General features: G+C 33.7%; 2 protein-coding genes across 2 annotated transcripts in view; one reads left to right on the forward strand and one right to left on the reverse strand.

Annotated features, from left to right (window-relative positions):
* The window catches only part of CGGBP1 (CGG triplet repeat binding protein 1), an 88425-nt gene that overhangs the window by 63215 nt on the left and 12091 nt on the right, over nucleotides 1–13119 (reverse strand). The window lies entirely within an intron of this gene.
* The window catches only part of ZNF654 (zinc finger protein 654), a 76824-nt gene that overhangs the window by 56112 nt on the left and 7593 nt on the right, over nucleotides 1–13119 (forward strand). The window contains exons 4-6 of the mRNA XM_045850772.1: nucleotides 3768–3903; nucleotides 6499–6701; nucleotides 7301–7440. Coding sequence (XP_045706728.1) covers nucleotides 3768–3903; nucleotides 6499–6701; nucleotides 7301–7440 — 479 coding nt within the window. The remainder of the gene's footprint in view (nucleotides 1–3767; nucleotides 3904–6498; nucleotides 6702–7300; nucleotides 7441–13119) is intronic.

Genomic DNA, 13119 nt, shown 5'->3' on the forward strand with positions numbered 1-13119 from the left:
CCAGGAGAAGGAATTAAATTTATTATGGATGGAGGGAGCTAGTGGAGGCTTCTCAGGGAAAAGTGAGACTGTGGAAAGACAGTTAGGAAAGGATTCAGTTAGGTTTACGGGAAGGTTTAGATAGGTTTAAAGAAATGTTTAGATAGGTTTACCTGAAGTTCCAGGAGAAAGACCATGATATGAGAAAAAGTATAGGCAAGAAAGTAGAAGATGAATTTGAGAGACATGGAAGGGACCCGAGTAGAGAAAAGACCTCATGATGTATAACAGCTGACTGAGTAGGTAGGTAAGTCCAGCGGCCTTTAAATATAAAGTTGGAGCATTAAGACATCCTGTGGTAAGCTGACCAAGGGTTCAGATCAATTATGCAGAATGGCCAGAATTCTGATCTGCACCTTCACAGACAGGTTCTACTGGTCAACTCAGGTTCAGCAATGAGTTCAGGCAATGAGTTCAGGGAAGAAAAATCTTGTAAAATAAAACATTAAACCCATGCCACACTGATACCAAAACAAGAATGAGGCAATGACATAAGGTTGAGTAGAAATTTCTGAGAGAATTATATGGGGTGGGCATAAGTAGGTTTATAGTTGTAAGTATAAGAAAAAGTTTATTCTTGTATTACTTATTATTGTCCTTTTTCTATATGAACAACTGTACACCTACTTTTGCCTACCCTCGTATTTAGGCACAGTGCAGTGGGTATCAATGACAGCAGATAGATGACTCAGTAAAGGATAAGGTTAATATACAGGTCCAAATCTTTAATTAAGTAAATGTTCTTAAAAAAAATAAAGACCACAGTATGTACATATACTCTAAAAAAGATTGGCTGTGAATTCTACAGTGATTTCAGTGCTTCCTTTTTCACTTTGAAGGCTTTTAGATTGAATATCATCCAAAAAATCCACTATACTATTTAAGGAAGGAGGGGACAAAAGATACCAACTTATTTGTTCTCTGTCATCCTTTGCCTTTTTAAATAGAACAAAGTAAAATATTTATTTAATCTTTATTTCCTGTCCAAAGCTATTTCTCATAGAAGTGGTCTCCAAAATAGGGTGTACTTGGACTCAAAAAGTGCACACACACACAAAACTCATTTATAATTTTTATCTTACAAAAATGAACTTAAGTTAATTTGCTAATTTTTAGTGGAAGGATTGGTGGGAATATAAGAATATAATTTATAGTATGAATATTTATGAAAGTACATACTAACTGTAGGAAATGCAATAAAAAAAGTATGCCAAAATTGACTGTGGGGTGTAAGACCTTGTAGCTATACAGATAGATCATCATGGCTTTCCACTAGAAATTTCAGGTCAGTAGGTTTGAACTGGGCCCTAGGAATTTGTTATTAAGCAAGACCTCTGTAAGTGTTTCTTATTTTCAGCCAAGTTTAGGAAATTAGCAGTAGACCTATTATACCATATCTTGATATCGCCCTAAGTCCGGTTCTAGGTCCCATGGTGTTAATGGCTGTATGATTGGTGCCTCGCTTACCCCTAACACAACTAGAAGATGGGATGTCCAAGGGCTCAGCAGCATTGCTAAAGCTCACCAGTGATTCAGGGGCTAGCATCCACTTACCTTATTTCTTGTGCTTTGATTAGAACAAAAGCCATCTTGAATTTTAGGGGCACCAACATGTGTGTCTAGTGTAATTTAGGAGTTTGTTTACCTTGAGGTTTGAAATTGATGATTGTTTTTAACCATGAAGCTGTTGCCACAGATCATTACTTGTTCCATGTGATGTATTTTAAAAAAGCATAGCTGATCAATAACTTTATATCTTATTTTTTGAATGCTGTAACAAGCTGACACATGGAACTGTAAAAATAATTTTATGCTGAGGCAACTGGGTATCCTAGAGTAAAACAGTTATTCAAAATGTTAAAATATACTAGAAGAAATAGTAGCTATCATTTTTTAGGTGCTTACTATGTGTCAGGCACTGTACCAAGCACTTTTCAATACTGTTTATAATTTAATCCTCACAACAATCCTATGAAGGTGGTATTTTTAGTATTTTTGCAGAGGAGTCAAATGAAAGAGCACAGAGAGGTTAAGTAACTTGCCCATTGTTTATAGGGTTTGTTTTGGACTGTTTTTGCTTGCTTACTTTTTAATTTGGGAATGTCCTAAATAACTTTTAGATGATACTTACTTTCATATTTTGAGTTAAGGATCCCTTGACTTCCTTGACTGAATGATTCTTTATCTTGAAATTTGATTTCTTCTATTGCCTTGATGTCTTATAAAACAAAAACTCTTGTATATTTTAACAAAGAATGTGAAGTGACATGTAGATACCACTTTGCAATATTTGAATGATGAAACAATGTGACAATTTAATAAAAGCAAAGTGTTTATTGTCACTTTGAGTATGTAGCTTAGTAATTTATCGAATAAGTAAACTTTGTGACTATATACAGGGGTGGGCAAAAGTAGGTTTACAGTTGTAATACAAATAAATAATACAATAATTGATAGTAACACAAGAATAAACTCTCTGTGTTGTGTACTTACAATTGTAAACCTACTTTTGCCCACCCCTGTATATCATTTTATCCTGAAGCTTTGCCTGTGACTGTTACAAATTTTTAATGCCTGAGGATTTTTTTTTTTTTTGAGCACAGAAAGAAATTCTGGCAGTTGTTTGTTTTAATTGATGTGCAATTTATTCAAATTTTAACATTGCCAATTTTAATACCTAGTTTTTTCTTAAGGCTTTAAGCTCTATTTATGCATTTAAAAAATAAATTTATTAACCTCACTAGGCCCTCAGTTATAATCTTTTTAAATTACCAAATTAAATACCCTGAAACATTTTAAAACACAACACTGAACAAAGTAATGAATCAAAAAGCATAATCAAACAATTAAATCTTGTAAATCTAAATCTGATTAATCAAATTTATCAATTCAGTAAACCAAGTTCTTCTAAATATTAAACATTGCTTACAGACTTATTACATAATTCATATTATAATCACAAGTCTAAGATATCAGATTCTCTAAAAACATTTCAAATATCTTTTTTAAAAAATCCCAGAATATGCATAGACAAATTTTCAGTTAATGCCCAACTTATCAGTATGTTTTAATCTTAAACCTAATGCAAAGTCTTCATATAGGTTGTATTCATTCCTTCAGCTGCCATTTCTTCATCTCAAGATTACAAATGTACTTACACAACAAAGTGGAATAGAATTTTCATCTTTCAGCCCTCTACCACAACTAAAATTATATGTTTGGGATTGGGGCAGGGCACCTAAGTCTGCCTGTCAACCAGAGTCTGCATTAGACCCCACTACCCCTTTCTCATTGTCAGGGCTCTTGCCTTCCCCATTAACAGAAATTTATGAGCTCTCACACAAATTAAGTGAGCATTTTTACATTTTTGCAACCTGGTTCTTTTCCTAGAAATGATGCATCCCTTAAGTTTTTTCTTATGTTTTTGCAATGTGATCCTCTTTCTAGAAACGATGCATCCCTTAAGTTTTTTTTTCTTAGGTTACACTTCATCCCTATATAATGGGATTTTCTAAGTCCACTTATGTAGAAACTGTGTAACCTTTGGCATTAAAGTCAATTTGTGTACTTCTGGGGTTTTGACACCCTACTTAGGTTACTCAGCAATCCTTTCTCTTTTATATTAATAGCTGCCTCATTGGCCATCAGTCATTTTATTGACAATGATGATCAAGTTTAGTTTTTAACCCCTTTAAATTCATAAAGCCAAAATGATTTTTCTCTCCTAGGAATGCCAGAATCACCTCCGCAGATATGGAAATGTGAATCTGGAACTGGTGACTCGAATCATTAGAGATGGTGGCCCATGGGAAGATCCAGTGTTGCAAGCTGTTCTTAAAGCCCAGCCAGCATCTCAGGAGATAGGTACTTCAGGAGACTCAAAATCAAAACCACCATTTGTGAGAAGCAAACAGTTTCACTTTCTAATTAGAGCAGAACTACTGATTTTTATTTTATAATATTGAGTAAGAGTTATGTATTTTCACATAAAGTGTGTTTAATTTGTTGTACTAACCTGCCCTAAGAGTGACTTTTAGCACTAGACTGAGGTACATTTATTTCTAGTAATTTCTCATTTTAATGGGAATTCAGAGTGTTAACACATTTACTTGTTCAGATGTTACAGAGAGTTCATTTGTTTTTGTCTCTTCAGTTATATTTTAAAAATCTATTTAAGTAGGAACACCTTTTTTAAACAAAACGAAACGAAACTCCCGGCTTAAGCACATGAGATCTCCCTCGTACAGGAAACCAAGGGCTGGAACTCATCCAATTTTTATCACCACTACTGTATATCCTGTACCTACCCCAGTGTTAGGTATAGGTATATGTTGATTGATTGAATGACTACATGATGAATGAGTGACTAACTAAATAAGTAAATTTCAATTACAAATACTATAGGATAGTATTTCCCACACTTGATCCATTAATAGAAGTTAAATTTTCTCTTATCCCCTTTCTACCTGCATACTTCTTTGACATCACCTCCTCTCAAACCTAGAAGCACAGTGGTTCTTATGGGCCAAAATTTTCTTTTGAAGAAGGAGGCTCTGTCAACTCCTTCTAGTAAATTATTAAAAATATATGTATATATTAACTTATTGAAAAATATACATGTATATTATTTGCCATATTATTCCTGAGCCACAGAACATTTTTGATCCCAAAACTTAGAAAGTAAGCTTAGCAGTAGTGAATAAACACAAAACTGTAGAACACATTTGAAAGCATGGAGAGAGCCTCTGGAGTGCAATTATAAGCTGGCCAAAGGGAAAAGGCAGAAACTCTCAGCTTTGGAACTATTCAAACCTTGGTTCAATGAGAAAGATACTTCATGCCACAAATTGTGCTGAGCAGGTTAGGTTCTTTCCCAGGGTCAGGGGTGGGGGTAGACTGTGAGTAGAGTGTAGTGGAGAAGGCGCTATGATTCATGGGTTTAAGAGCATGCCATCCCAGATACAAGTGTGGAGGCCTAAGGCACAGATGTGAGAGGTGAAAAGCCAGCAGCAGTAGTACAAAGTTGTGGCGTGAGATAGGAGGTAGGACAAGACCAGCAGAAAAGGGCTAAGGTATATATGTGACAGTGATATAGTGTTATATACCAAGGGATACAAAGGAGACTGGGAAAGGAATAAAAGAAATGAAGACAGAGGCAGCTAGAACTGAGGAGGAGAGTTGGATTTTTGAGGAAAGATATAAAGAGTCAATACAGGTAAGGCAAGGGTGACAGACTGAAGGAAACTATGAGGGGAATGGGGTTAGAGGGGATAGCAGGTACACAAAGAGCTTCAAAAAGAGTGAAAAGGGGAAAAGAAAGTTTGCGCTTTGGGGAGCTTTTAGGCTTCTTCGAGTAGGAGCTAGAACAAACATACTTGGTTGCTGTGAGGGAGGGCTGATGGCCTTAATATATATATGTATAGTTCTTCATACATAGATAGCCTTTTCATACTTACATTGACATACCTCCTCATTAATATGGATGACTGTTCTCATTGTTAATCATTAGGGTAAAAACTAAAGTTTATCTTTGCATTAACTTTATAACTCAGTGTCTGTATATCATACATTGGAAACAGATTTGCAAGGAAAATGTTGAAGCCCAAATAAAACATCACTCATAAGCATTTTAGAAGCTATCATTAAATATATATAACTAGTTAAAATACTTTTGGGTTCAAAATCATGAAATATGTGTTCCAGTTCCTGCTTTGCCACTTAATTTTTGTCCTTGGGCAAGTCATTTGACCTCTCTAAGACTCAGTTTTGTGATGTATAAAACAGATACTATGATACCTGTCATAAGGTTGTTGTTAGGTCTAAATAAATATGTAGGTAGAGGTGTTTGTATATTTTTAAATTGTGTAAAAGCAGGTATTTTTAGTAATTATTCTTGCTGATACATGAGCATATATTAATAAGCAGTCCTTTTGGCTTAATCTTTTGTTGAAAAGGAATAAAACGTATGTATTTTACTATTTAACTTTTTCATTAACTCAGATTTATTTCTCTATAATTAATCTGAATTAATGTGGTTTTAATGACAAATTAAGATTCAACCTTTTCACCTTAATAGTAATGAAAATATTGAGCACTAAGAGATGAAGTACTAATCTTAGGCTAGAAATTCCAGACCCAATGTTATTTGAAACATTTTAACCTATTAGTGAACTGAAAAAAGAATATTTCAGGTTTGTTTTTTATTTTGCTTTCTACTTTTTATACTGAGAAGATAGCGACAGATATTTCTTGAGCACTGTTTTGTTGTCACTGTTCTTTCCATTTTTCCAATCATATAATTGTATATTTTTTCTTCACAAACTCTGACTAAGAAAATGCTACTTAACTACTTAATCTAATTAGGTGCCATGTGTTGGTGCTAAAGTTTCAAACAACAGTCAAGAGTTTGAGAAAATCTTTTCTTGAGAGTAATATGAGTCTGTTCTCTTTTTAACGTAGTGAACAAATACTTAAGTTCTGAAAATCCACTATTCTTTGAACTACGTGCCAGATACCTAATTGCTTGTGAACGCATACCTGAAGCAATGGCTCTTATTAAATCTTGTATAAATCATCCAGAAATCAGCAAAGACTTATATTTCCATCAAGCACTCTTCACATGTCTATTTATGTCACCTGTAGAAGATCAGCTATTCCAGGAGGTACTGTTTAAGATTTTGTTTGCCTGTCATTATTTTAACCTTACAATTAAAAAAAAAAAGTAGCCCATTCTTGTTAAATTCCTTTCATAGTAGTACCAAAGGCTTTTAGATTACATTATCTAGATGTGTTCTCTTTGGCACCATTCTTTAAGCTTATGTTGAAATAGACAAAATCTGACATTAATAAATGATGAAATTAATAAAACACTCATTAATAAGCATTATTTATGTTGAGTTTCTGGTGTTATAGAGATCAAATAAAAACTGAGAAGCATTATGATTTTGCCTTTTAAATAAAATACTAAGAAATTAAATTTCATGTTTGTTATTTTGTTTTTTCAAGATGAAAAGAATCTTTCCTAATATGGACCCTACTTACCTACAAGTATGGACATTAATGAGATGAAAAGTAGTCATTGTAAACTGTAGGTTTTATATAGTAAAACTATGAGACTATGAGAATTTTTCTCTACAGTTCATCATTGTCTTCATAGAAGAAAACTAGAAATCTAATTTCTGCTGAATGTTTAAACATTTACTACAACTAGCATTTTAGATATTTTTAATGAGATGAACTGATTTTTCTTTTCCTCTTATAGCATTTATTGAAAACTGATTGTAAGAGTGGAATTGATATCATCTGTAACACTGAAAAAGAAGGCAAAACTGTGCTAGCCTTGCAACTCTGTGAATCTTTTCTTATTTCACAGCTCCAGAATGGGGACATGTATTATATCTGGTAAGTGTTCCTAATATTGAAATTGAAATAAGATGGGGAACAGAAGAACTGGTTAGCAGAGTTTGGACTTTATAATTTTTAAAAAGTTATGTGAAAACATTAAGCAAGAAGCAATAGTAAGACCTAACAGTTGAAAAAGAGAATGATCACGTACCAGTATTTGATACTATAAATGTTTAAGGTATATGCTATAATGAAACAGGTATGTTTTAAATTAAATTTGGAGTGTGAAGTTTGGTGGGGTTTTTTTTGAGACTTAATTTTTTAGAGCAGTTTTATGTTTACAGCAAAATTTAGAGGGAGGTACATTTTCCGTATTTCCCCTGCTTCCCACACATACATATCAATATTACTTACCAGAATGGTACATTTTTACCAAGGTTGAACCTACCCTGACACATCATAATCACGCAGTCACAGTTCATTTTTCAGTTAACTGTTGGTGTTCTGTATCCTATGGGTTTGGACAAGTATATAATGACATAATTCATCATTATAGTATCATACAGAGTACTTTCACTGCTGTAAAAATCAGCTGTGTTCTGTCCATCTTTCGTTCCGACTGCCGCTTCTGGAAAGCACTGATTTTTTTTACTATCTTCATAGTTTTGCCTTTTCAGGGTTTCATATAGTTAGAATCATACAATGTGTAGCCTTCTCTAAATGGCTTCTTTCCCTTAGTACTATATATGTAAGGTTTCTTTTCATAGAAAAGAAAACCTCTGTGTCTTTTCATAGCTTGATGGTTCATTTCTTTTTAGTGTTAAATAACATTCTCTTGTCTGGATGTACCACAGTTTATTCATCCATTCAGATGCTGAAAGGTGTTTGGTTATTTCCAAGTTTTGGCAATTATGGACAAAGCTGCTGTAAACATCTGTGTTTAGGTTTTTGTGTGGACATGTTTTCTACTCTTTTGGGTAAATATCAAGGAGAACGATTGCTGGAACATATAGAAAAATATGTTTAGTTTTTTAAGAAACTTGCCAAACTGTCTTCCAAAATGATTGTACCATTTCTCACTCCCACCAGCAATATATGAGAATTCCTGTTGCTCATCCTCACCACCATTTGTTGTCAGGGCTCTAGATTTTGGCCTTGCTATAATATAGGTGTATAGTGGTATCTCGTTGTTATAATTTGCATTTTCCCTGATGACATATGATATGGAGCATCTTTTCATATGTTTTCTTGCTATTTGTATATCTTCTTTGTGAGGTTTCTGTTAAGATTTTTGGCCTGTTTATTTGAGTTGCTTGTTTTCTTATTGTTGACTTTTAAGAGTTTTTTGTATATTGTGAATAATAGTCATTTATCATATGTGTATTTTAATAAATATTTTCTCCCAGTCTGTGGCTTGTCTTTTAATTTCCTTGATACTGTGTTTTACAGAGCATATATATTTTTTAATTTTAATGAAGTCTTGCTTATCAGTTACTTCTTTCATGGATCATATCTTTGGTGTTACGTCAAAAAAGGCATCACCATACCTAAGGTTATCTAGGTATTCTCCTATGTTATATTCTAGAAGTTTTATAATTTTACATTTTATATTTAGGTCTGTGATCTATTTGGAGTTATTTTTTGTGAATATTATAGGGTCTGTGTCTAGATTTATATTTTTTGAATGTGGATGCCCCGTTGTTTCAGCATCATTTGCTGAAGAAACTGTCTTTGTCCATTGTAACGCCTTTGTTCCTTTGTCAAAGTTCAGTTGACTATATTTATGTAAGAGTATACTTTTTATTTTTTTATTTTCTAGGAGAGTATACTTTTATAGTTAGATTATGTAAGTTGTATTCAAAAGTTTACCCAGTAAGTTGGATTTCAAATAGAGGAGGGGATCAGGAGGCAGTGGTACGACATACAGTTAGCATTATATCATTTCTTGATATGTACTTATTCCCAAACAGTGTACTCATGACTATTATAGTAGGTCTTTTCCTATGATAGGGATAGAAATGTTCTTTGTCCTTGGCTGTATTAAACTATTTAAACTGGATATCCTCAATCTTTTCATTTTAATAATGCTCTTTAAACAAATGGAATCATGTGTAAACAACAACAAAGAGGAAAACATTTAATTTTGTTCTTTTCTTGACTAAGCAATTTCTATTCTCTAAGGAGGGACCTTAAAATAGAACAGTACCTATCTTTCCTGCTCCTGGCCATAGTTACCCTCCAAGAACAGAAGCTGGGTAATGTAACTCCCAGCTGCTTAACTAGAAAGGAATCTGTAGCCTGCTTCTTTGTCCTTCCTTCTGAGTAGGCTGAGTTCTGATGGTCTGCCCTCTTATTTCTTCTCTCTCTCCTCTATATTTCTAAATGCTAAAATCCTTTTTCTAAAAGTTGATTTTTCACTGTAACTTGAAGAAGCAGGATTACTTCTAGCTTACAAGGTCCTGTGTTGTCTTTTTCATCTGGCCTTCCCTATGATCAGCTTACCCTTTATCTGGACCCGGAGGATTAAGACCTGATCCACAGTCCAGTTTTGCTGCATCTCAAGGTAGTGGAGTAAGCTACCAACCTTATTTGTCTTACCATCACTAAACAAACAAACAAACAAACAAGCAAGCAAATAAATAAAATAGTAATAGCAGCTGCCACTAGTTGCTGAGTGCTTCCTATAGTCTTCGCTATTTATGTTCATTATCTTACTTATTCCAGCAACTTTATGGGGTAGATAATATTGTACTGATGCCATTCAACTAGTAGATAAAGCCAGGATACAGACCCAGGTGGCCCGACTCACAGCCTCTGAGTTTTAAGGGTGTTTGTAGAGCCTGTTATAGCCTGTTCTCCTCAGCTAGATAACTTGATAAATTTGATGATTTTATTAGTACTTGCTAGTTGGTAAATAGGTATACCAAATTGGTGTTGTGTTTTCTAAAGGAACCTCTGTTTGAAAAGAAAATGTAAGTTTCATTAAAATATCCCCTTTAAGTCTTCACAAATAAGTCTATTAGTGATTTTTAGGGTGTTTTGTTTTTTGCTTGTGTTCTCCTTCAAAACCTAGTGCACAAGTAAACCCTGAGACTCCTCTTATAAATTCAGTCAGAATAGAGCTTCATAACCATGTTTCTGCTTTACCTGCTAGAAAGCTAAAATTCATATTGGTAGCCCTCTCCTGGCAAATTTATTAAGATCTTGGTATTATATTTGGTTTACCAGCTTTCCTCCTGAGTTAACAGAAACAAAGGTAAGATCTCTCTCTTCAGAAAAGAAAAAAAAATATTGTACCTTGATGATGTTTCTCTAAGGAGTCTCAAATTATATTTTGGAACAAGTTGGAGAATAAATATATTTCTAATACATTAAACATTCATTTGTATAATATTGAATGGAATATTTTTCCATAATTTCCAGCTATTATTTTTTGTTTTTAAATCTGTTGCAGAGATATGCCATATCTTTTCAACATCTAACTAGTTTAGGGAAAATGTAAATAGTATAGGCATTCCTTAGAGATACTGCAGGTTCAGTTCCAGTCACTACAGTACAGTGAGTGTTACAAAACAGGGAGTATCACGATAAAGGAAGTCATAATCTTTTACTTGTGGAGGGTCTTCAGTTTGTAAGAAAACACAACATGTGTGTATCACAATGAAGCAAAGTGCAAAAAACTGATGTATGCTTGTATTTACTGGAAGGATACTGGCATATGGCATAAGCGACAAAAAGGACAAGGATCTAGTTGGTCCTCAAAAGAGAAGTGCTACCAGGGACACTTGAGATTGCTAGGGTTTTTTGTTTAAAGTTACTTTTTCGTGTCAGCTGGTTCCAATCTCTCCTATTGCAGACCAGAAAGAATGTCAACAGTCCCCATGCTTCATAGTCTAGAGCTGAGAACATTCTAGAGTTGAAACTGACTGGGATCAGTTTCCTGTTCCTGAATTAATATCTTAAGGAAGGTGAGAAGGGTCACATAGGAGACATGGCTACTAGGTTTCCAATCTTGTGTATTAGGGCATTGCCAGAAGAAGGTGGCTCACTGTAAACTTGGTAATGCCATGCCTGGTAGCATATAACACCCTATTGATATTTAGGTCTCTCTCATTCCCAGTCTCATGTTTTTGCCACTATGTCCATACAATGTATCATTGAAATTTATAATGTATTAATAGTTAGGGAAACAGGATCTATAAAATATAACCAAGGACATATATGAAAGGCATGAAGTCAATAAGAGGGATAAAGACCTGTTCTGAAATAATTACCACTTTGGGGTATTAATGAAGGCTTTTGTGAAGAGGCACTTGGTATGGACATTGAAAGATAAGCTCATCTTAGAAATAAAGAACTACTTTCCAAGAAGAGTAATCAACATAAACAAAAATGGGAATAAATAAACTATAAGGAGACCAGTGTAGAAGAGTGCCCAGGATTCAAATCCTGATGCTTTTGATTTCAAAATCCATGTTTCCATTACTATTGACAATATATGGCATCTAGAACAAGCATTAAATGAAATAGTCTGGAAGGCGGAAACAGATCAGTTTAGAACCCTATAGAATTATTAATATATAAAATTAAAGGGCCTAAGGTGGTACATGGAGAAGGATGGCTGTGGGGAAAAATACAATCAAAGTGGAAAGACTGAAAAATGAACAGGTTAAAACAGGTTAGAGGAATGTTTAGTGTCATTAACTGATCTAGGAAAAGACTGTCAATTTTGCAGGAATGTTATTTGTTCTGATAGGATTATGGTGGCAGAAAGCAATCTTAATTGAAATATACCTAGACATGGAAATTGGTAAAGAAGTCAGAGCTACAGATTTGGGAGCAAGGTGTGAAACCCAGTGAGCTCCCATAGGAGTACGTATGCAAAAAGAAAAACAAAAAGAAAAGTTGGTGGTGGATTGAAACTTATGAATACCACACAGCTAGTTTGAAATATGGGGAATTTTTTTTTTTTTTACTGCTAATACATTGCTTGCCATCATTTTCTGTTTTGTGTTTTCTGTATCATCTCTGTAAGTAGACTATTCATACCTTCATGATAGTAGTCAAGTTGTATCATGACTTAATAGTTGTATATGCTGGGCATACTCAGCATATTCAGTCACTTTAAAAAAAATTTTGTCATCAATTATTTTAATACTTTTTAGATTATGATGCTTTATGTAACTAGTGATATATTTAAAGAATTCTAATTTGCTAAAATATGATATCTAAATATATCAATTGTATCTCATAATTTTCTTCCAACAAAACCCACTGCTTCATCTAATAACCTTGTTTGTGTAATAACCTAAGCCATATTTTTAGAAAATGGTCCATAGCTTGTATATATTGAAAGTCTACATATTATTAATGGAAGAGCAGATAATCTAAAACATTTCAGAATTAGTACTATAATATATTTAAACTTTGGATCTGTAGCACATTTGGTATCTTAATAAACTGAAAATGAAAAATATGAACTATTTTTTTGCATAAAGGCTATATAGCATTGATTTCTAAATTGGCAATTAAGGTAAAGGTTTTTTTAATGTAATGTTGGTACATTTGGATTAGAATTTATTTTGATCAAGTACTAGAGATGTCTTAGGTTTGTCAGCATGTGATTGAAATTCATTCCTTATCACTGCAAAATTGCAATTTCTGAAATTTTCCCCCACCAGCTTTTATTAGTTCCATATAGGTAGTAAAAGTAGCTTACTGGGTTAAGTAGGCTAC

This window comes from Phyllostomus hastatus, unplaced genomic scaffold (assembly GCF_019186645.2).
Source record: "Phyllostomus hastatus isolate PE091 unplaced genomic scaffold, TTU_PhHast_1.1 phas_contig_86, whole genome shotgun sequence".
Taxonomy (NCBI): Eukaryota; Metazoa; Chordata; class Mammalia; order Chiroptera; family Phyllostomidae; genus Phyllostomus; species Phyllostomus hastatus.